Source organism: Vanessa tameamea, chromosome 27 (assembly GCF_037043105.1).
Source record: "Vanessa tameamea isolate UH-Manoa-2023 chromosome 27, ilVanTame1 primary haplotype, whole genome shotgun sequence".
Taxonomy (NCBI): Eukaryota; Metazoa; Arthropoda; class Insecta; order Lepidoptera; family Nymphalidae; genus Vanessa; species Vanessa tameamea.
In genome coordinates, this window is record NC_087335.1 from 2,349,837 (window position 1) to 2,376,567 (window position 26,731).

A 26,731-nucleotide genomic window follows, 5' to 3' on the forward strand; every position below is an offset into this window, starting at 1 on the left:
AATTCATACGAATGAAGCAATGAATCTATTATAATGAAAGCTGGTAAAATTTGTGAAATCTAATTCCTACTTAAAATTAATTCGATTCTCAAACTACATTTAATATTAAATACCTCTAAAACTATACTTAGAAAATGTTCATCGTACCTAAAACGACGGGTGGAAAACATGGTATGGATTCAAAACATATAATAATATTCGTTTCAAAAGAGTATTATCAAATTTGGTCCATTCGTTTTATGAGGGTAACGAACAAACATACTTAACAGCATGCTTCAAGATAAGTAATGCTATAAGAATATAGAGAGATACTACATGCGATCTAGGGGGGGGGGGGGGTGTATGATTTCACATATAGTACAATAAGTGTAATGTATAAGGAAGACGTCACAAGAGTTGAAATGATATGTAAAAAACTATTTAAATATATTTATTTCTAGATTGTTCTAACAATATTTTACACAGACATTTTTTAGTGATAGGTTAAGAATGCTACGAATGTGTGTTAAACGTATAACATGTATCATATGGGAACCCGTTATGTCACGATGAGTACGAATTTCCTTTCGGTCGAAGCTCGCCTCTAGTAAAAATAAAATATTATTTATAATTCTACGAACCACTGGGGGGTCAAACCGAGCGACATGCAGCGATGGTGCCAAAAGATATGTGTTCGCTGGAGAGACATCGTTCTCGCTCGCAGGCCGTCAAAAGTCGAGGCGAGAGAGGCGGAGGAACGTGCGAGACGTGAACGTGCAAGAGGTGCGAGATGAGGAGCGGGCATGCAGCGGTTACCTTGCGCGCGCAGCACCTCTGCGCCGGAGGAGGCGCGGCGGCACGCGGCGGGGCGCGCGCTGGCCGAGATGCTGCGCTGCACGCCGCGGTGCGACGGCGACGCGCCTGCACCCAAAGCGCGTCAGCGCACCGCCCGCTCGAGCGCGTCTCGGCAAAAGCTTCGCCCGGCCCGGTACCGGTGTCTCGATTGAGATTCGAAAGAGTCGCGGGTACGGTTTCGATTTCCATCGATTTTAATATTTGTCCTATCACACTCCAGTAGCTTTGGAGACGTATCTTCGAACTCTCTAAAATTGATAGTAAACCCTTAACCCGTACCGTATCCCGGAAGCTTTTGCTGAGACAGTTTCGAACACAACGTATATTTGAGAAAATATACAGCAACATTCCATACTCTTTTCCGCTTTCGCAACGTGTGAGTCCGGTCGTCCGGTTGCGATTACGAGACGATATGTCGTAGAACACTCGGCCCCGGGTCGGTCCGTCGCGTCGGAGTCGAGGGCGGGCACACCCGGCGCGACTATAAACACCGCTTTGTCGCCACGAGACGCGCGTCGCTCTAACGCGACCGTCGAGTACTTACAATATATATATGCATGCCGAGAGACCATCTAACACATATAGACTTTAAAAAAAAACACGCGTAACGACTTAAAAAGTATACAAATTCAGAAAAATCTAATAGAGAGAATAATGGACGAGTAGACAAGACAACGAGTGGAAGAGGAACGCCACGGCAGCAGTATAGTTGCGTTGGGTGTACGGCACGGCAAGCACACGAATATACGATTAAAAATAAAAAGCAACAAATACTACGGCTTGGAAAGGAAACACGCACATACGTATCCGGTTAAATAGAGTGATTAATGATAGTGAACATCTGTTGGTGCTTCGATTCCAAGTCGCAGTTTTATAACAAATGGACCTCAGATGATATTTGATAGCTCACTGTGTTGACTCGTGTCAGAGATGTCCTGTTAGAATAAGCTATGAAGCTCGCCCAAATTAATGTATTTTCATTAAATAAATAAATTCATTAAACCCTAAGCACTTTCATTGCATTCAGATGAGAACAAAAAAAACAGCCAGAAAATATAGACTCGGAGTTACAAGTTATTATCAATAGATGGCGCTGATTAATTCGTATTAAGATATAAGTCTAAGTCACAGCACAGCACAACACAATGTAAAGACTAAGGAAAACAATTATCATTTAAAAAAATGAGGACTTTTTTAGAAAAAAATATCTTTAACAGGTAATAATTACCGTATTAACATCAAGATGGCATTTTTATATCATTTAAATTGTTTTTCTGATATCTTTTGCTTTATCATTGATTCATATCTGATAGTAGCAATATGATTTTATTTTTTTTTAATTTCTTCTCAACTGAATACATTTTAAGCAGTATTATTATTAATTATAATTGTCATAATTGATTTCTAAGCCTACTTTATATAGCTTTTTTATATATTCCTGATTTTAATCCCTCATTATAATTGTAAAAAATTGATCAGGGCATTTTCGTTCGTATGTAAAGATATGAAATTTGTTTCAATTCAATTCGATACAGATTACAAGATAATATTTATTTTTTTATAGCGCAATGGGCAATCTGATGGTAAGTGTAACATAACACACCGGCGCTCTAAGAGATATCAGCCCCACGAGCGAAGCCGTTATGTCCCTCGTGCCTGTAGTTACACAGACTCATTCACACTTCAAACCCGAACACACCAATATTAAGTATTGCTGCTTGGTGGCAGAATATCTGATGAGTGGGTGGTGCCTACCCACCGAGTAATTATAAAATGGATACTATCCGGTGTCGAATTAAATTGAAACAAGTCCATATATCTGTCCCGTGGTGCGTGTGTGTGTGCGTGTGTGTGTGCGCGTGTGTGCGGGGCCTTACCGGCGTGCGCGTTGGCGGGCTGCGCGGCGGGCGGCTGTCCGGGCGCGGCGGCGTTGCGCAGCGACAGCGACGAGCCGGACCGGCTGCCGTCCGACTCCGGCTGCGCGGGCGCCGGCGCGACATACAGATCTTTTATTACATGTTGTTCGAGTATTGTTTTCCTCGCAGTAGTGGTAAACGCGTAGACGGACTTACGTCGGTGCTCTTCCTGCCGAGCAGCAGGTAGGTCGCGAACACGTCGTCGTACTTCGCCTCGGCCAGCGAGTACTCGATCTCTTGTCGATTATATCCAAGGCACACGAGCGCCTCTGCGGATGGACAACAAACTTTAACATTGTTTTTAAGTACATTTTCATCGACATAGCATCGTCATAAATTATATATTATATAAACGTATATCCTCGAAAATAATTATATTTTTCTGTGGAAATTTCTATTCAAATATTTATTTATTATAAAAAAAATAGTATAGAAAAATGCAAAGATTATATGTATGCAACTTGAGGATACATTTAAAAATATCATTTAGACACATTATATCTAAACATTAAAAATATTAAATTAAATAAAGTATACATTTGTATATAAAAAAAAAAACATATTTTTTTCGTACTTAATAAATAAAATAAATAATAAAAATAAAATCATATTTAACAACGTTTCGTGCAGAAATAAATTATTATACTTACGACATAATATTAAAGAGCAAATGAAATATTATAAATACAGCAGAAATAAAAAATTAACACATGCGTTGACGGAAGCGAAATTAAATACCGTTTAATAATTCCGTCTTATCAAATGTCTTCTGATAAATATCAAAATAATAAATTGAAAGCGTGTTAACACACTTAAATAATATCTTTACTGCGATAATTCTTATACAAAGATATTCAATTACTAATAACATACGAAATATTTTAATGGCAACACTATTCGACGTCAAATATTCATAGGATTATTTATCTGTATAGCTCAACTTAAAATATGACTATAGCATGTAGCAGTAAAAATATATTATCATGTATATAGGAAGACATTAAAGAAGACGGAAGTTATAAAACAATACCACTTATACTGAAATAACATTAGTACCGCGTAACGGTCACGTACCAACTTGCGCTGTGGCGGGCGTTAGCGGGACGCATGAAATATAAAAAACATATCTTGTTATAACCTAGCTTTAGATATACTCCGTGTACGGTTCGCTATTTTATTACTATATATAGGTTGGCTGTGCTTTTTGAACGCTTATTGAACACAAATCATATAGTCATGTATGTATTTATTCATTGACAATTATTAGTGTGCAGAATTAAGATTGAAAGTAAAGCAGAGTCAGTATTTGTAAGAGCTTAATTAAATAAAGGATTTTTTAATTTATTTTGATTAAAAATAAACTAATTTGAGATCGTATATATAGTATGATGCAATTTTAATGTTAATAACATTGTAATATTCATAGAAAACCATACAAAAAGTACATATCAAATGTACAAAATAGACGCGTCCATTTAAATACAATTTCAAATCCAATTATATTAATTTATATAACAAATTAGTTTGTGTTATTAAATATGTGAAAATGTGAATAATTTTGAGTCCAATTCAGTGGTTAATAGCTAAAGCATTGTAATTTAGCTTCATGTAGATTCTAGACTTGAATAAGCTTTCAAAAGCTGTTTATCTAGCACTATGTGCAACTTGTATTATGTGCATTATAATTAGCCTTTATGTATTTTAATATATATTACACATGTACATATATGTATATTAGGTTAAATTGAGGTTATATTAAGTTTTCAACAATTAATGATTATTTAAAATGACGTCTGTATGGTGCAGGTTACTGTTCAAAATTACTTAAAACTTACAATATTAGTAAAAAGGGGGGCGATCGAATGAGTTATTGTAGCATTATTTGTCAAGGTATTTAGCGTGTGTACACATCATGAGAATATTAAATTAGCGCTGTACTGCTGGTGATAAAGAATGATCTCATGTCTACTTCGAAAGTCCAGGTAAAAGTTTAAGTTTTAGTAAGTATCAAGAGTAGACGGGTCACCCAATGTTAAGTAATCACTACATTGCAACTGTACGAGATCTAAAACATTCCTTGATTAACCATTGGATTACACTGGCTTACTCATTGCTCACACAGAACAAGTATACAAAGTATTATTTGTCGGTAACGATGAGGTGAGTGTGTCTATTGAAGGCTTATATAAAACACCGTTGCCAGTTCCTATCATTGTGTACCGATATCTAGGAGTGACAAAGACAGTTGTAATGCTAACGAGCGCGAGAGATAGAGTTATTTGTATGATGACAGATATAATAAAAAAAAGTTAGAACTGTATAATATTGGTTTCGATGGTTGGCATGATGTTATAAGGAGGGGTTCATATTTCATAGTGTCGTTGTCTATGGTGACCGAATAGGTTATAAGTGAGATGTTCCTCTAACCTATCCGCTTGTGGTCCTTGAAGTCCTGCTGCGGCTCGACGTAGGGTCGAAGTTCGTCGTCCTCGTAGCCCATGTTCATCCACTTGTCCCGCATGATGCTCTCGAGCGAGGCTCGCTTCGCCGGGTTCAGCACCAGGAACTTCTTGAGGAGATGTTCGCAGTCGGTCGACATGTAGAACGGTATTCTATAATTATAAGTAGTTTATTTAAAAAAAGTCTTTTGTTTACGTACATACATATATATTATTCAATAATTTCTAGACACTTAATTATTAAGAGAATAAAATTAAAATTATACGAAACAAATAACTATATCACATTCCAACCACAAGAAGACAAAATCCAAATAGACAACATTTGACTTCGAATTGACGCGATATCATTGGTCCAGAGTTTGAACCTTTGATATAACGTCACGAAAGTGTTATGGGAACTTTGCGAAGTAAAATTGAAGTGCATACAAGTAGTTTAGTGGAAAAGTGTGGTATTATGAATAAATATACATTAGTCAAGAACTCTCAGTAGTGCACAATATAGCTGAGCTATTAGTAAATCGCGTGGCATAGACAAATCAAAGTTTTGTTTATCTTTATTCCGTCTTCGACTGGAATCCTCTAGCAATTATTAAAACCATATTTATACCTATATTTCCCACGTAGCACTCTTTCTCTCAGCTCCCGTAGCGTCGATCCGTCGAAGGGCAGAGACCCGGATACTAAAGTATACAGGATCACACCCAACGACCACACGTCCACTTCCGGTCCATCGTATTTCTTGCCTGGAATTTGTAACATTGGAAATTAAAAAATATATTTTAAACGAACTTTATCTTTAAGTGCGCATGCATCCTGCGTGATTATTGACATTTGAGCGCATTTAGGATAATGCATATATTGAAACGTTGAATATTGTCCGACGTATATTTTGACGTACGACGTATTTTTTGTCTCGTGTGGGTTGAAAAAAATTTTTGGACAATTTAATTTTAAGGAAACGCACCCCCATATCTTACTCCCTATTGCAACATGTGTTAATATTGCATTGATACGGTCTGGTTAAATAAGCTCCAAGGCTTCTCCGCGAAAGGTCCGACTGCTGGTCATAGGCGTACTCTACGCGTATGCCCAGCAGTGGAACGCATAGAGGAGTTACATATGATACCTTGAAACAATTCAGGCGCAGCGTAAGGCGGTGACCCACAGAAAGTATCCAACTTTGCACCAGGAGTGAATTCGTTTGAGAATCCAAAATCCGCTATTTTGATGTTCATTTCGCCGTCCAGCAGGAGATTTTCAGCCTGAAATTGTGTATCAGGTATATAATATACAGAAACATTTTGAATTCGAGTACAAAATAATATTTGTACATTATTTTTTAGGAATAATAAACCCATTCGCGTTGGAAACGTTTTGCTCAAACTTATCTTAAAGTAAAAAAAAATTATATCAATAAGAAGGATCTTTCTTTAAAATGTATGTGCGTAAGTGTTTCAGTCAATAAAATTTTCAGCAGTAAGCGGAGCCAAGAGTTATCAGTGTCCGACTGACCCTTACCCCTTACCCTATCAAACAGAGTTCCATCGCACTCTCGAGTGAGACTCTCGAGTGAGTGAGAGTGTCTTCGTTTGTGCACACACATAAAATATATCGTTAATAAATATATATTATGAGGTACGTTACCTTGAGATCTCTGTGTATGATCCGTTTCTGATGGCAGTACTGAACAGCTGATACTATTTGTCGGAACTTGGCACGAGCCTCCTTCTCCTTCATGCGACCGTGTAGCACCAGATAATCGAACACCTGTGCCACAAAAAAAACATCTTCTATAGTTTCGTATAAACGGTTATTTCACAACAAACATTTATCAAAACAATATTTTCGAAACTTATTAATTATCATTTGAAAAGATTGCACGTGAAACGGACACCGGTTCCGAGTGTTTATTCAGCTTTGCAAAACTACCAAAAAACTTAGTAATCTCTTCGGAAGTCATTACAAAAGATATCTACATACGGCATTTAAAAAAAAAAGAATACAAATAATACCCCAAATAATTTAACGAATTATTAATATTCCTATTTAACACTCGTTTTAAGCTTATCACTTGTGTTAGGAGTGGGGGCGACAACAACCCAAGGGGTCAGGATCGATCCTGCGACTTTAAACATCGCTAGTCCGCCCGTAAACAATTGCAGTATTGACGCTTGAGACATTATTTAAAATTAAATAACATAATTTTATACTGTATCATTTTTGCCACTAACTAAGACGTCTTTGCCGCTGTGCCTGTAATTACACCCTCGGCGGGGACCACAACGCAACAATACTAAGTATTACTGTTCGGCGGTAGAATATTTGATATATGTGAGTGGCACCTACCTCAACGGGCTTGCACAAAGCCGATCGACAAAAGAATCCTTAGCACTTTTATCATACAAATAATCCTGTATGATAATATGTAATTTGAATTCCTTTTCGTGTGTTAACTTAAGTTTTAAATGTGTTTAATGTTATATCATGACCATGAAGCCATATTTTATACCAATATCTGAGGGCAAAGGTGGTCGGCCGTGCGTGTAGCGTGGGCTCATTTACTATCACCCTTTAAATCGATTACGGTAAATTTAAGAGACACAATAGCAAACGCGATTTGAAAGACACGTGACATTAATAATAGTATTACAAGCGTCATAAGATCTAATATTATTTAAACATATCAATCCAGTATTGAGTTATGGCCATTCATTAGTAAAGCATGACTATTTTGTATGTATGCTAGTTCGCTCACCTCGCCACCAGACGCGTATTCCATGACGAGATACAAAGTCTTCTCCGTCTCGATCACTTGGAACAACTTCACAATGTTCGGGTGGTCCAACATCTTCATTATACGAACCTGGAACAAACGACCATGAATCATCAGAACACTTATAGAAGACTGTATGAACCCACAGACAAATGACGACGGAATTTTTGTCAAAACTCTGCTTGAAGTTCGATGTAGAATAAACGATGAGAGCTACAAATTTAACGTGGAAAATTTTGTGTACATTAGAAAAAAAAACGACACACTCCTTGACTTCATTCAGATAAACATTCGCAAATAAACTTAAATCGTCTTTCAAAAAAAATAAGATGAAAAATCGAAAGGTAGATTCAACCGAAAATAATATATATAAACTTTATTCATAATTGTTTAAGATTTCCCTTAGTATACGTTTATTGATCTCATTAATTGTATTATACAATTTGATTTTATGTATGTTAGTCTTTTATTAATAATAACTGTGTAATTAGTATCAGTGGAAACTTAGCTGATGTATGTAATATTGTATATTTTTATGTCATAAGTGTCATCTCATTGTCTGTTTCCCTAAAATAAAATAAAATAAAATCATATGTATAATTATATTATACTAGAAAAGTTATTTACAGTGATCCGTGAGTTAAAGCCATCACTGAACCCGTTTAATGAAACGTGCATTAACAATTAAACATTATAGTTAACTGAAACAGGGTTTAAAGCTATTACGTATACGAGAGGTATATTTTGACGTAACATTTGGTACAATAATTAAAGTTAAGTTGAAGTACCTACTTGAACTCGAGAGTAATTAATTTATTGATTGGCTTACACAGAGCGACGGCATACTCTAGTCTTAAGGGGAAAGTTTGAAGCTTGCTGTTTCAATGCTACACGTTAGATTTAGATCCGACAAGTGTCCTCATGGTATTTCCCTTCATAGACGAGCGCGGTTTTAAATTCACTTTTTTTTGGCATAGGTATAGGCGGACGAGCATATGGGCCACCTGATGGTAAGTGGTCACCACCGCCCATAGACAATGGCGTTGTGAGAAATATTAACCGTTCCTTACATCGCCAATGCGGCACCAACCTTGGGAACTAAGATGTTATGACCCTTGTGCCTGTAGTTACACTGGCTCACTCGTCCTTCAAACCGGAACAAAACAATACTGAGTACTGTTGTTTGGCGGTAGAATATCTGATGAGTGGGTGGTATCTACCCAGGAGGCTTCCAGAGTATTCCAAGAAAAGTAGTCATGTCAACAATTGTCATATTATAAGCCGGTTAAGTTGATGTTTATAATTACCTCTCTGAACAGTTTCTGCAAGGAGCCAGGGTTGAGTTGCGTCTTGTCGATGATCTTGATCGCGACCTCCTTACCGGTCGGCACATGTTTCGCCAACTTCACCTTCGCGAAGTTACCCTTTCCGATCGTTTTCAGGAGTTTGTACTTGCCTTAAATAAATTATAATTGAGGTTAAACAAAGCAGTTTATTAATAATTTATCCTAATGAGTCTCATTTTCGATAAAGCTTTTTTTTATTTATATAATTATTATTTATCTATAACTATTTATATATTTAATATGGGTTATTTCACTACCAAGTAGTCCATCTGCCCAGGCAAACACATTGACAAATGTTGTGAGAAATATTGACCATTCCTTATACTTACCAACAATGCGCTGTCAATCATTGGGGCCTATAATGTTTTGAGTCTTGTCTCTACCAATAGAACGACGCGGTATGTGGTACTCACCAATATGCGGCTCCTCAGACGCCCTAGATCTCGAGGAGACCCTGGCGCTGCCGCCGGACGAGCCGCCGCCACCCGCACCCGCCGAAGTCTCCGACGCGCTCTGGAAGACAAAATTATAACACTATTAAAAAAAACGTAGGATACTATTTTTACAAAATAGTATAAATAGAATACATAATAAGTAATAATAAATTTCAGTATAAAATAAAACAATAACATTTTATACACTGCAATTACTCTTTCAAATAACAAGATTATATAATGAAACAAAAGTAACTGAATTTATGTTTTTCGATGCAAAAATCGATCAACAAATGACACGCCACACAAAAGCTAATTTCTCATCTACGATCCGACGGCCAAAAATATTTCGTCGAAAGAGTTGTATATATAAAATTATTGATTATTTACTAGCACAAGATCTTAAATGTAATATATCTTAGGATACATTATTAAATTCGGCCGTAAGGGACTTGGGAATAAAACGGGTGACAATAGCCTAGCTCACTACCATTTTATAGCTAAGGTTAGTTTTAGTCCGCTTAAACAATACTCTTATTTACATCACTCGAGATAGAGAAGTAGCTTATGTGAGCTACAAATCTTTGAAGCACAAACCTAATAAGACAGATGAAGGGGTCAATGAACTAATTTTATCTAAGATAAGCTCGCGACAGTTCTTTGTATTCTGTTTAGGATTTACCTAGAATGTAAAGTAAAACTATATAGTAACTATATATAATAGTTTTCTTTTCATCTCACAGATACAGCGAACACATTCAAAATTCATTACACGAACATTTTATTTTATATATATATATATATATATATATTTTAAACATCATATCTTAATACATACATCTATTTTATTTTTATTAAACTACGGACACAACGAATAACAAAACAATTAACATTATTAATAAAAGCTGAACAATTTAGACATTTCAACAACAATAGAATCATAAAAATGGTTTAAGGAGTTTTAATTTAAGGAGTTTACATATATCGTATACAAATATATAAGAAAACGTTGGTATAAAAAGTTATCCAGGACATAATAGCTATGAATAGCTACGAATCCGGTCATTACCAGACCAGGCAGACTCGACGTAAGGCTCACAGGCGCCCCTAAAAACTTTTACGAGTATTACCGTAGAGAGTACACTTCGTGTTATTTATTTAAAAAGGATCTCAGATCTCATATCCTCGTATTCTGTAGACGAAGTAGAAATAGAGCTATTTACTTCTGATCTTTTTTCTATTCAGCGAAAAATAACTTATAAATCTGGTCCGAAAAAATTTCGCATAAGAATATTTTCGACGATAAGGCAAAAACGAAACGGATAAATATAAATGTTTTATTTTAAAAACATTATCGCTGAATAAACACGCCGCGAAAAGATAAAAATGTTGATACATGATTCAACGGATAGGAAAAACGAAACACGAAATACACGGACTATTTGATTTATGACAAAATCAGAGTCAAAATGTTTTTATTTATTCAAGAAGGCTCTTATTGTCATATTATTGGATTCAGTTTAATGAAAAGTGGTTTGAAAAGTGAGTTTCACCGAGAAGAAACGACAATAAAATATAAAATCAGTAGTCACTCTTGTTCTCAAAATAAAATTACAGTCGAACTATTTACAATGACATGGATATTTACTGTATGGGAATCAACGAATACAACACTTGAAAAAGGGAGAAACAGAGGACATGACTAGACAACGACGTGATTGGAAGAGACTCAGCGACGAAAACAATGAATTCGGACCAAAATAAGATGGATTTGGACAAACATACGATCAAATGAAATGTATTTTATTCAAGTAAACGTTACAATAACGCATTTTTGAATCGTCAATTATTCAACTAAACCAGCATTTTGGAAAGCAGCCTGCAGTAAGAAGAAACAGCATGAAACTGACTAACATTTTAAGTGACCAGATTTACAAAAATGTTAGTACTCACAAGTATTGTACTTAATTAGTCAGTATTATAACCAGAGTCTAGTTCCAAGCGTCTTTATCCTAAAAGTATTACAAACATATATATAGTCATCTATACTAATATTACAAAATTCCAAAGTAACTCCGCCTGTCTTCATGTTGGTCTTACGGAACTCCAAGGAAGGACGTGGGCGACTTTTTAACGCCTGACGAACAATCACAAAACAATCCTAATTCTATAATATAAACATATTAGTGTATTTCCTACCGCATGCAACCTTTCGATGGCTTTCGTCCGTCTCCTCCTCCAAAGCTTCGATAGAAACACGGGCGCCAGCAGCGGCAACACTCGGTGTCGCATCGTTTGAGGATTTATTTTGATGAATTTAATAACCCTTTGGACACTGGACTAGCTGATCAGCTAGTCTCACGCGTTCGATTTGATGAAGATATATATAGACTTTCTGTTTTCGATTATGTTTCTCAGTTACACTTGCTAACGTTGCTGTTCATTTACTAATACGTTGCGTTTCAGTTTTAAATTAAATTCGTTATATTTTGTAGGATATCTATTATTAAAATTCGTTATTTATTTTTTTAAATTTAATATAAATTATTCGAATCAATATTAATTATAAATTAAATAAATAGTAAAGGAATGTCATGTTTCCGTCATATTGTAACACAAATAAATCACACGTTTACGTAATACAATAATCACAAAAACACAGCTCATTAATATGTCGAAACGATAAACTTTAGCACGTACGAAATGACACGACGCAACGACCAAACTAAGAACATTACTGATACGGTGACAGAATTATGGCAACAATAATAAATAACTAATATCGCTTACATTGACATCAATTCGAGTATCGATACAAACGAACGAACTACAAGGATTTACAACGAACGCTTGATTGTGTTTCAAATACAATGTTTTCTTACTTTATATGCAAAATGGAAAAAACTGACTTCAGACTCAACAACATTTCAAACGCTCAGATTACAAAGCACAACATCAGATACAAAAGACGGATTTTTAATTGACACCGAAGTTTTAACTTTAAACATTTCTATTTAAATATTTGACCATTATTTAAGTGTTCTTTCACTTTTCAATGTTACTATACGAAACTATAGATTCAAAACCACCTCAATATGTATAATAGATCCTCTCCTAAACCAAAGAAATCGTCCACGACGATTAATCAAATAATTTTCTAGCTTATAAATAACAATAAAATACCATCTGACCGCACGGATCAAAATAAATCAACGCCTTCTGGAGAAAATTACACGTCAACATCCCTATCGGAATAAACGTCAAAGAGACAACCAATGAAGGCAATCCTACCCTAACAAGTTATTTTCAAATTAGAATTCGTTCAAACAAAAAATGAACAACATAAATAAACTGTCAAAGTATTTCAATAACATAATAATTTGATATCAGAACCAACGAAGAGTATTTAGACAACCATATAATCTTTACAGCTGTACTAATAAGCTTTATCCCATTAAAACATAAATGTGAAATGAGAGCCAAGTTCAATATTATGATATAGGCCTTGGTTGTTGACTTCAACGACAAAAGAAGTGAGATCTAAATGGGTGCCAAGTTCAATGGCCAGTTCAAAAATATATTTATAACTACATAAAATATAATTTCTTCTTATAACTTAAGAGAATATATTGTAGCCTAAGGTCTGACTTGGCAGTTCTCATATGCGAATTATATTATAGCCTTCGCAAGTTCTATCCGTGTTACAAGTGAATTATAAACACAAATTAAGCACGCGAAAATTCAGTGGTATTTGTCTGGGTATGAACCCGCAATATCTGGTTAAGATTCGTGTGTTCTAATGACTGGACGATCGCAGCTCTTAATGTACGTTAGTTCTAACTAAGCAATTCTGAGCTATCCTCGATTCTTCTTAGATGTTCTGACTTATAATTTGTTATTATAAACACAAATTATAACTTTTAGATAAATGAGATGCAGTTAAGAGTCCTTTCCTCATTCCGAGTAAAACTGGTTTTAAGTCGTGTTTTATAATTTTAGAATTTTTTTTTAAAGTAAAATTTTAAACAGAATTCATTAAATTACAAATAACATTGTAATTAGTAATAAATAATCATAAACAAAACAAATAAGACAAGCGTCTCTCGAACAAGTTCCGTCTAAATCGAACTGTCAGCGATCGTTTTGAATCTGTCGTATCATACAGTGCTCGTATTGAGAAACAAAAACATATCAATATAACGCGGTTCAAATAATCGAGGTTATCAGATAAGAGACTAATTATGACACGATTACATTCTATTGCCAGCAGTATGTGTATGTAACATATCACTCGCCCTGAACCCCGACAATGTTCGAATAAGATACATATTTTTTTTAATTTACTTTGTTATAGAAACATTTTTTACTATGAATTCAAATATGGCGAGAGATCTCTCCACCAATACAGATTGATAATAGTCATCACAATTCCAAGCTACAATAAAATACATCTAATTAGTTTTTCAGCTCCGCAGACCGCAACAATCATAACCTTTTCAACATAGCATTTCAATATTTTTCAATCTAACTCAACTCGACTAGCTTTAAACTTGTTCTAGAACTACTTAAACAAAAGCTTAGAGGGTTCCGTATCAAGCTTCGGTTTTTCATTTTGAAAGTACATTATACCAACTGTGTATAGTGCGATTTAAAGGTACAACGCTGTTTAAATATTCAAACGAAATGTCATTACAGGCGATCGATTTATAGTTTTATATACATACGACTAGATTATAGTTTTGACAACTGCAAACATCAGATGTAAAAGGTCAACACCAACACGCAACCTTCGACCAACGAAATCGATACTTATAAATAAATCGCCCTCGGATATTGTACTTACGTCATAAGTGAGTGTGCCGTGTACACGTCGCTCAATAACTTCACTATTTAGTGAAATCGACCAAGGAAGAAGTTCCTTTCTATGAAATAGCCAATAACATTTTCTAAGTAACTGTGGTTAATTCAAGAGTTACGGTTATGTACGGAGTAACATACTTTAATGTGTCATCCTATTTTTAAAGTTATAACACTCGTTATAAAGTTATTTTATTTTGAATATAGAATACAGATAAGGTTACTAAAATCAAATCTATAATATTATAAAATTTAAGCAGCCAAATTTAGGCTACAGCAGTAAATCTTAAGGACTAGCTAACTGAGCACATTATGAGGACCTTCTCAACAATGTTTGCTCATAGATGCAGGCCCGCGGTCCTGTCTCTCTTCCTACTGCTTTATTTACTTCCTTGGAAACATTGCCAGTATTTACTGTGAGTTGCTACTGAGAATTTCTTCAAACCCCAATAACTTGTATTGGTCTGAACTCACATTCTGCAGCCTACCAAGGAAGCTGTAATAAAACTGTGATATTATCAGAAATTAATAAAAACGCTTCATCGTGGAACCCTATTTTTCATGTCCAAAAAGAACTACGACATTATATCGTTTATCTAACCAAGCAAACCAACCAGCAACAACCAATGGCCAACTACAACTACCAATTCACCAACTACATATTAAAAACAAAACAAAATCTCGTCGGCGACATTTAAATCCTACAAAATGTAGATACATACATCGAACAATCAATAAAACATAATATATATATATAGATCAATTCACCTAATGCGGGTCGAACGAACTGGGCCGTGTTATATAACACGTATGTATATACAAACACATGCGTACTATATACGCTCGATAATTACAGTACGAACGATCAAATTATACAAATCAACATGAGAACGGGGCAATGACGTATAAGACTGTCGGAACAATAAATAATAAACTTCCAAGACTTACTCGTATGCAATGTCACTATAAAAATGTTATCTTTTATTGGTTAAAACATCTATCAACAATATCACCAGTGATAGATCAATTAATACAGCATCTTTCTACTATATATGTGTGCTAAAAGTAATAGCACACACATCAACACACAACAACCAATAACAATTATACTATTAAGCCCTTCTGTCTAAGGGGTCGTTTACGCCCTAATGAAAAAAGCAATTTCGAATATGAAAACCGACGAACATTTTATAATTTGAATTGGTGTTAAAAAAAAAACCTTCAAGGCATTGTTGTGGCAAAACGAATGAATAAAACTGTCACGTAATACCGAACTTGGCCAAGTTTACTTTTCTATACAGAAAATTGAATTCCGTACGTTGACCTCTTAACTCTCCATCCAGATTAATATCAAAGGTTATACGTGTCCATTGTTCCAAGCGATTGTTCGTTGATGAAAGAAATAGATACAATGAGATAGTGCTACGATTACCGGTCGCGAAAGCGATTTCAATCACATTGAGAGTTTCGAATCGAAATACAAAACAATTTAACGATGCTAAATCAAATAAATCCTGACTTTGTTTTGAATTTGGAAGTTTCGAGACATCATTCCCCGTTTCAGAATATTAAGAAAATTGCTGTTTTATTTTTATTATTTAATGAAGTTTATTCAAACTGTTACAATCAAGTACATACATTATTATAAATGTGATTTTTATCAAAGGTATGGTCTAGTTATTGACTCGTGAGTTCGGTTCTTTTGCAGACAGATTTTGAGACTTGATTTAAAATTTTGCGTTTAAGATGACTGTCACTAACATTTTATGGGCGTGGCGTGAAATAGGTACATGTTTTATTATTGTTGTTATTATAAATAATTTAAACGTAACTTACTTATTAAAAAATAACAAAAATAGATCAGAATATTGTAGCACATATTATAACTAGTACTAACAGAGCGGAAAGAGGAAATTCGAGGCATGAACAAAAAATATTTTTCATTTTAAATTTGTAAAGGAACCAAATTATACGTATCTTTTGTTTCAAAGCTCCAGCCACCGGGGTCGGATGTAGGAAGTTAAGTGACGTAGAGGTAGCAGATAAAAGAACGTTCAAGCATTTGATCGAGCAAGTGCCATTGTTCATAAAGTCTTTGTTTAAAACCGTACCGTTGAGCAAACTGTGGTTTACATCCTACAGTACGTGAGCACTGCCTGAGTAACAGCACATACATAATAACATTTTACAGTTATATTAAGATGTTTTAAATAAATGTATATACATGAAAGGATTTACTGTCGATACGGGTCGAACACACTTTAATTTCGCAATATCTGTGGGTCAGTGACGCGTAAATCAAACGATCCCTCCTTAAGTTGTTATTTGGAGAATCGTCAAGTCCATACGAACCGCCTAGCGAACAAAGTTACAAGATAAACACTCTATACAAATATATATCTATTTTCGATTAAAGTATTTAATTTATTTATTTCTAGTGATTTGTGAAATTTATTAAACATTATTTCAATTGTAAGCTACTGATAGAGATTATTATGATATTATGTCATCAAATAAACATATAATATATCATTATTTTCCTATTATGTATATGCCAATATCGAAGACATTCTAATTTGTTTCTATTTTATCACTTAAAGATAGATACTAGATGTTTACTTACTTATTATTACTAATTCCTATTCTGTTATAAATAATTTGATCGGTTTTTCTTAATTAAAAATGGATTAGATAGCTTTCCCGTTTTCTATTTAACGATTAATACAATATATAAAGACTGACAATTTAATAAACATTAATCGCTTACGTAACAATAGACCACAGCAACGCGAAAGAAAATTAATTGACATAGCACGACCGATACCATCTATAAAATTAAATGGAACACATCAAATAAATATCATGTTCGTACAGACGGAAATAATAGAGCATAGAAAAAGACAAAACAACGACGTGTTAAATAATTGAACATTGGTATACGTAAGGGTCGAGGAAAATATATAACGCACAAACAAAATTAATAAAACAAGGACAGAATATTATTAAGAACATTCGTATAAACCGATCGCTATAAGAGACGTCGATAACTTGATCTTGGATATATGATCATTTAAAACTCAACTGTCGATATATACAAATATTATAAATGCGAAAGTAACACTGTCTGTCACAAAACCGAAGAAGAAATTTGATGAAGCATGCTCGAACTCCAAGAAAGGACATAGGCTTTTTCTGTCCACATCTGACGACCAACCCCTAAAACTCGAGCCGCGAGAGCGAAGTCGCGGTTAACAAATATAGGAGACACAATCTACACTAGACGCCCAACTTGAAGATATACAACTACCAAGAGATGCAATCGCTCCGAATGTCACAATACACAGATGAGTTTAAGATTGGACCGTAATTGCAAATCGTAGCAGCTTGCTGCACTGTTGATTTACGAAATTCGAACAGTGCTGATTTAGAAATAAAACGTGGCGAATTTTACAATTTAGAAGACAAAACCACATTATGTTAACTACAGGCTAAATTGAGCCATTACATATTTAGTAGTTTGTATATATTAAATAATGGTTAATCATAATCGAATTACTAGAACCATAACAAAACAGATATCCACAATGAGAATTAAGCTAATAGTTGCAACACAGCTTTGGATTAACGCTATGACCGTTTCGAAAATTATATATTTATTTCATATAATTTATATGAAATAAATAAATATCTCACTACAAGAACAATTTCTGTCAAATTCGCGCCAATTGATTGTTGGAACTAAATCTACCCACTATTATAGCATTATAGATTATTAAATAAAAATTGTTAAAAACGTATATAATGTATAGAATTATATATAATTAGAGCTCCAAATGTCCGTCAAAGGGTCACCGTTAACACTGTAACGCGATGCAGAATGACTCGATCCGACCTAATTAATTGTTTCACAAATTTTCACGACGATACATTGAATGTATCAATATGACGGTATCTAGTCCAGTACTGAGAGGACGAGAGCCAGTGGTCTATAATAAGCATGGACCCACTGGAGCTCGAAATGCGCAAGCAGACAGGGCGTGAAGAGTGGACGGTGGTTTTAATAATAAATAAAAAAATATATCAATGTGATTTTTACTTTGTATATTTTAAATAATCGACGTTTTAAAGTAATTCAAGTTGTTAATCACCCAGTAAATCAATGATATATTTAAAAAAAATCCTTCAAAATAAATAACAAATTAATCAAAGTTAGTTAAATTATACTTCAGCCTTTTAACGCCACAAAACAGCCAATGTGGTCATAAATAAAATAATGACCATGAACTTTGTCGTCTGCTTTAAAACAACAGTACGTTACTTTACTTCATTCGAAATTCTATCACATATATTACTAAACGCCTCTATGAACACCAGTTGGTTAAACATTTATTTAGAGTATGGCACGTATCTAAACGAGTACTATTTCAAACGTCATGAAACATAAAAAGCGACAGGAAATACAATTTCCTGCAACGATCAGAAAAAAAAAACCTTCAAAACGAACGCTATCCTAGTAATATTACAAAAATGTTTCTCAGGACGACTGAATATTCGTAAAATATTCTTTCACGTAAACACTACTGAGCGGATTTGGATGAATTTTGGAATAGAGATAGTTTATGACTTAACAAATGTGCTCCCTGATACCTGCCCCAGTCCCCTCCAACGCGGGTAATCATTGTACTAAAATGACGTATAGCTAAAACGATGGTTTACTTACAGTCAAAAAAAACACTAGCTGTGTATAAATTTCCCGAGCGACTACGATTGCGTTAGTAATATAAAATTTTACCTTGAAATAGTCATGTTTAAATGTACCGATCAATGTTATTATCCTCGGCTCCCGGCTTACCTGTAAACAAGGAAAACAACAACGTTAGTTATGATAAACGCACAATTTACATAAAAAATATGGTGAAGTTTTAAAAAAAATATATCACAAGACGTTTATTTACACGACAACGTAATACGACAAATAATATAGAACCCGTGAATGTTCCACGGTTGGGCAATAACCACCGCCTCTTTTACGAGCAAGATAAACACTACACGACATGTCATGTCTAGAAAATTCCGGATCGAATCGCCAGTTTGTATTATCCTTATAAAATATCCGATGATATAATATTTTAATAAAGAAAAGTTTTACCCATTAAAAAAAAAAAATCTTGGTCCGTGTCGTTACATACGACACACATACACGAGTACGTTTCGTTCGTGTATGTGTGAGTTCATCCGGAATACGACGCCGGTACCGGATAGAATTCTCCCGGAAGCCATGCTCGGGTACTTCAGTGTTTTCTTCTCAGTACAATTGCATGTTGGGGCTGATTTTACAATATTATTTAAAAGGTTTTTTACATTTATAAATCCTTAGAAGCTTTGAACTATAATACACTGCAAATATGAGATTACTTACAGTACTTACTTATATAATCAATTAAAACGAAATGTTGTCTTTTAGAGTGCCGAAATGGAACAGCGGTTAAAACTTATTTATTTAAGCCGTTGTTTACGGATTTAGCTTATTGTTTGCGGTGGTGCAAAACCTTGTGAGGAAACTGTTAGTATAAGAGTATATCTTTTTTTTTTATATATATATATAAAAAAAAAAAAAAAGTGTATGAACCACCAAATCTGAGCATGAAAGAATAAACTTCAAATCGTCTCTTTAAAACGAGAGAAAGCCTCTGTGCAGCAGTGGAAAATTAAAGGTGTGTATGATAAATTAAAATCATATCTAAAGAACTTGCTGTGCAATCTATAAACTGATATAATTTTGTTTAAATTGGCAAATTTAAAACGAACCGTGCGAAGCCGGAACTGTTAACTAGTATAATTTTAAATACTTTCAAAGTATTTTCTGATTGTATTATTTGCAAACTTCACGGTGCCTCATGAAAACAATTCAATAAAACAAAGCAACCAGAACTAAGAAAACTTCAAGAGTTTATAAAAGATGTTTAAGAAAACTCCCCACGGAAACTGCTCAAATAACTTAAATAAATTACTAGTTTAAGAAGCGTTTAAACTTTCTATATAAGAAACGTTAAATTTATGTCTTTTGAAGTCACAAACAGAAATTGATGAAATTAAATACCGTAGTATTAAAAGAAGTGCATATTTGCACTGTAAATTAATACTTAAATCTTAATACAGAAGTGTGTACTGTAAATTGAAATATCACGGTGTATATTTAACACGAGATCACTTTCTACGTGAATTCATGATTTTAATGATAAGGAAAACATCGTGTGTCGAAATAAATTCTCTTGAATCCATAAATCCACCAACTCGTAGACGACGAAGAAACTCCAACTTTTTTTAATTAAAAGAAGAGTAGACTTCGTATTAGCAATGAAACATTAACGAGCTGTTTGTTAGTATGACTATTTAAGTTATCTGGCGTTTGAAAAAAGCGATCATATAAATATTCTCGATCGATTTATTAAATCTTTACATAAAATATTATCGCGGATAGCTTTTCATACACAAAGCTAAGGACTAAACTCTCAGTAAAATTTACATGCTGAGGTGAGTGTGAGATTCTTTACAAAAGCAAGAGTGTCGTGTGCTCTCTTGAGAGAGCCCCGCGCTCTTGTTGTCAGCTAAAACGCTACGACACGTTAACCTAAATTAACAACACTGCATTTAGAATTCACTTATCAATAGAACAGCGTTGCTACTTCAAAATTGAATCTACATACGCGAACATAGAAAACGGACGCGCGTTTTGTTAGTACCTACATATTATAGACAAGTTGTTGTCTGCGGCTTCGCTCGCCTTTAAGGTACGTCAGGTGGTAAGTATAAATCGGAGTTTAAGCGTGCTTCCTATCAAATTTGATCAAAATCGGTTAGGTGGTTTGACCGTGGAAGCGAAACAGACAGAGTTACTTTCGATTTATAATATTAGTAACTATAGATTAATGTTTACGTTCCGCAAGATTGTATATTTGTCGAAGGAAGTAAATACATGTGTACATAGAAAGGTTTCACAGAGACCTCTCGCGAACCGAACCGAAGTTACCTTAAGACAAATGTGTTTATCGCCTTGTTAAAATTTGATGAAACTCGCGGATTGTGTACCGTCAGCGGATAAACGGAATCCGTGGAAAAACGATTTACGTTTTAATGAGAACATTTTTAATTAACTTCGAAATAAAAAATAAACTTCGCCTAATGAGGGAGAACTTAACTCATTTACGACTAATGCTAAAATTCTCTCTGACATTTAAATTATTCCGCTCTTAAAACAATGAGTTTAACTTAAACTTAACTTTAAGATGATCCAATTGAGTAACCCATAAACGATCAAAAACTAAAAGCACGAGACATATCTATAAACATATATATATATATATTGATTTCAATCATAAATTACATACGGTTACCCGGTATGGTATTTTTCGTTTATATTATAATAATAAAAACATATAAGTAAGTTCTATAAAATATATTTGTGTTGGAATGCGTCGACTGTAAGTTTGGGTGGCAGCAACGGCTGTATATTACGAAACGAATATCTCCTCTAAATTTTAAGCCTCCATATCTTATACTTTACACTGTGTGTCGACATATAACAGTCAGTCAGTAAAATGTTCACAACTCTAGTAATTTATTTGGTTAGTTAAATAATAAAGCAAACTTCATAAATTTCTTTCAACGCTCAGACTTGGACAGTGTGTGCCCTTTCACCAAAAATACGTAACGTGTCAACTTTTATGGGTATCAGTGTCTAACAACATTAAACATAAGATGATATCACAGGATTACAATACACATTTATGTACTTAAATACCAATATCAAATTATATAATATATGTAGATATATATAAATACGATGGAATTTCCACTTGACTCCACGCCTGCATTCAACGGCTCGTGCATTATAAATTCGTATCGAATACAATAATGAGCCTAAATTCCATCTAAAACCCAGCATAGCGGAACTCAACAAAGGCACACTTAGCCGCTCTTTACATAGAGATACCTAAAACCCAGTTTCCATCCCGAGGGTAGTGACCTAGTTTCTCGTTCGGATAGCACGTAGGAGAGGGGAAATGAAACTACGGGGAAAAATTGTATTATATAAAAATACATATTTATTTACTGGTACACCAACGAACCGGTGATAGCTAACTGTGAAATGATGAAATACACCAAACAAATCTACTAAAATCTACATCGTAATACAAAGTTGAAAATGTTGTAGGTTTGAACGCGCATCTCAGGCTCTATGAGTCTGATTTAATAATCTTTTGCGTTTAATAACTCATTTATTGAGAAATCTTAAAGACTATATAACATTACGCTGAGACCCACGGGGCCGGAACAGTACTTGGAAGAAACTGCGCGGTGCAGCTAGTAAACTCTATTTACAAAATGTTTTTATTTTGCGAACAAGTTATTGACAACGTTAAAAATGAAATAAGAATGACTACTGAAGAAAGTCACGATCAAGACACAATTGAGTAAATCTTTATTAACCTATAAATTCAAGACTATATTGCCAGTAAAAAAAAAAACAAACAAGTTTAACCAATCATCAAATTCAATTAGTATGTATAACAAAAAAAAAACACAAAGGAATCAGAAATTTATACCTGTTAGCGCCTCGCAACGTATTCCGAGTTACTGATCCTTAAATAATAATGAATATTTAAACATATAATTCGTTATTCCAATTGGAACAAAGTCGAGAATTCAACTTGAAATCCTTCAAAACAAAGAATTCGAACAGTTGCTTGTACAAACAGGATATAAATGATTTGCAAAGTTATTTAACCCACTGTATTATTCATTTTACGATGCGATTCGCGCAAAAATATCTCAGTACCATGTCTCTTTAATAACACTACTTGCTACTTAAATATATGTATATTAATAAATGTGGAGGCTCCTTGAAAGACGAAGCCGCGAGAACCGACTAGTATACTGTACATATTTGCATTAAAGCCCCTCAGACTTTACATTACCTGTGACCCGTATTCCATCCGACCCTAGTGCCGCAAGGAGTAGGGCATAAACTGTTTATAATGTAAATTAGAATTTCTCTCAAGCATACCTACATGCACGATTTACGATAGTTCTTAGGTAAGTATGTATGTGTTTAACACGGACAGATAGACTAAATGATAGTTGTCATTCTGAAATATAATTACACACACTAGAGGAAAAGCCATGTATAAACATGAATACAGTGATATTTTATCAAAAGCATTTGTGATATCCTAATTCAAACAAAAAAATACTCTACAGTAATTGTTACAAGTGTGAATTTAAAAAGAATCTAATCAATACTACTTTATTTCTCAGCAGGATTCGTTGTCAAGTTGGCAGAGCTATACTAAAGCCATTCGTCCAGCGTCTAATCTTTCACCTTATGTCGGATTTCCACCCCATTGGAGTACGTACTTGTACATATGTTTGCGCACACAATTTTACGCTTTAATGTCTCCAACGTTTGGGTCTAATTTGCCTTGTCACTTGATCATTAATAAAAATAAGTTAAATTTAATTTATCATAAACTATTTTTTTCACTCTACTGTTAGGTACAATTCTCAATTCAAATAATAAATGTTCCTAGCGAAGCATACTATGGACTGACAGATTCGTTCGGATTCCTCGTTTATATTCGACATTTTATAAATAAAGTTTTGTAACTGCGAATGGATACAAAACCCATAGACCGTATAAACGTTGAATGTCATCGAGTACAATGTCACCAGTATTAGCAACTCTTAAATATGTTATATAAAAGGCAAGGTAAATGTGTGCGTATCATTTATATATAGTTTTACGATGTTTTTGGTATTGGACAAAAGTATCGCGCTAAAGACACACTAATATACTTTTTTCAAACATGCCGACGAAGCCCGACCGACGTGCAGTAAATACCCGACTATATACACCGACGTGAAGTTGGAACAAATTGTTTCGCTTCCGAAATTTTCGTAACCGTGTCAACTTCATTAAAAAGGACGCGAGTTGACAGGAATTAGAATTAAGTTAGTCTTCTTGAAGCTACTTCATGGATAATTACTGTAAAACTCGTTTAATTAAAATGAGTCTTCCCATGTAAGCTCCTTATATTATTTTATCAATGTATATAACATTGAAATTTGTATATATATGTATATAATCTGCGTATCTCACTTTTACACCTCACATTTATTTAGCTATATATATTTTTATATAACTGTTTAAAAATAGTAAATAACTTCCGAACGTCGAATCAAACGAGGCTAACAAATACGCCGACCCGAAGGGACGCTGCGTACATGTGACCCTTGAATAATAGACCAATATCGCGGTCGTTCGCCCTTTATTTCGTTTTCTTGTGTGCGAATCTAGCGTCTTATAAATCCGTGTAACACGTTCGTGAAATTAATTTCGGTGTAATACGGTTCAGGTGGCCGGAGTCAAGTATTTGCTTTAATAAAGACAAAATACATTGGTACACTGAATCCTGTTTTAGAAGTTGTAATTTCACTTGATACTTTTGTAACACTCAGTAACTTCTGGGACTCCTAACTATGGCCTCTAGAAAAAAATTGCTCAAACACAAGCAGGCCTTCGACACATGCATCCTCACCATGGTTTTCCTTCGCCGCTGAACATGAAATTAATTATATTTACACAACTGTGTGTGTTTACACATGAAAATTTAGTGGTGCATTCCTGAGTTTCGATTCTAGGCAACTTATTTATGAATACATCAATTTATTATTATCAATACTCCAATATATACTGGTCAAAGTACAAAAATTAAATAATTAAGATATTATTTTAAATAAATTGCATACTAAGACGCTCCCGTCTCCGCTACCTTGCCCGCTGACACTGGCACGTAATACGATACGGTGTACTCTACACCGTCATATTATTCCGAGCTTTTCGTGCGTAATCTGTTACATGTAGGCTTACGTTTATTATAATACAAAAAGTTTTATCTTATCACACCAACCGCGTGGAATAATATCCTCTATACAACGCACCACCGACCGAACAATCGAAGATATTATTCTGATTTGAAATAACACACGTGTGGGTAGTGCGAACACAGCCTGGCACAGAGTCTATACAATAACATACTAAATTCATAGATAGAATGAATTCGAATTAGAATTTGATAATAAAACCGCGTCATTTCAATAATTCTAAATATATAAAAGGATACGCACTAAAATTTGGCTAAAATTTTATAACCTGAACGAATAAAGATACAAGGAAATACTGATTAATAGTACGAGTCTTTTCGGAATATACAAAACTGATTTTAATGCAAGTTTCGATATAAAATTCAATAATCTTAAATGATAATAAAAAGTCAAATATTTGCTCGATAGTATTGCTCTACAGGTACAAGACGACTCAGTTGTCGTTACAAGAAATTAACTGTAATCTCAACGTGAGTCATATACGAAAATAAGGAAAGTCGAATAAAGATTGTATTATATATAAAGAAATATTGTCAGCGGTATTTTGTTATGAAAATGTAATGCATTGAAATCTTTATACTGAATTTGTTAATCAAGCCACGCATTCTGTTTGAGCCTTAAATTTGCGGTAAGTCATACATCTTAGTACAGGCTGTACAGGTAACCTTTGCCCATGTGCGTTTCCTATTATCTATCAATCAAATATGTACCCACATCCGGTTACCACTGAACAATAAAACAACCGAAACATTTCCTTACAACAGGAATTATATTTAACAAAAGGATCAAATATATGGGCATGCTTTTCCTATAAAACTTTAAATGAGATAAACATGTATATTACCAAGTATCTACCCTTGACGCCCATCTTCAATTTATCTTGATTGACAGAGATCACTGAGGGAGAACAATCCGTCACAATTCACAGGCGAAGCACATTTTAAAAGTAACTTTTTCTAATTCACGAGCAATCAGTCCTCAATGATTTATCGAACACGAAAACCGTCACATTATTATGACAAAGTAATATCAAACTCAAAACAGTTAATAATTAAATTGAAAAAACTCGATTTCAAATCACTGCTCACTCGATCTCTTATACATTCACTCAACAACTATAGATCGGAACACAACGCATTTCATAATATAGCAGAGTTATTTCACT

General features: G+C 34.3%; 1 protein-coding gene across 16 annotated transcripts in view; it reads right to left on the minus strand.

Annotated features, from left to right (window-relative positions):
- Nucleotides 1-26,731, minus strand: part of LOC113392040 (serine/threonine-protein kinase MARK2-like) — a 169,193-nt gene that overhangs the window by 15,832 nt on the left and 126,630 nt on the right. For 13 of the 16 annotated variants that reach the window (XM_064219328.1, XM_064219326.1, XM_064219325.1 and 10 more), the window contains 10 exons: nt 9,745-9,844; nt 9,293-9,441; nt 7,968-8,075; nt 6,857-6,979; nt 6,339-6,474; nt 5,820-5,955; nt 5,178-5,362; nt 2,907-3,019; nt 2,712-2,811; nt 796-900 (listed from right to left, as the gene is read on the minus strand). In XM_064219328.1, the coding sequence (XP_064075398.1) occupies nt 796-900; nt 2,712-2,811; nt 2,907-3,019; nt 5,178-5,362; nt 5,820-5,955; nt 6,339-6,474; nt 6,857-6,979; nt 7,968-8,075; nt 9,293-9,441; nt 9,745-9,844 (1,255 nt within the window). Of the gene's footprint in view, nt 1-795; nt 901-2,711; nt 2,812-2,906; nt 3,020-5,177; nt 5,363-5,819; nt 5,956-6,338; nt 6,475-6,856; nt 6,980-7,967; nt 8,076-9,292; nt 9,442-9,744; nt 9,845-11,964; nt 12,073-26,410; nt 26,618-26,731 lie in introns of those variants that run through there. The other 3 variants (XM_064219330.1, XM_064219329.1, XM_026628253.2) reach the window with 3 other exon arrangements.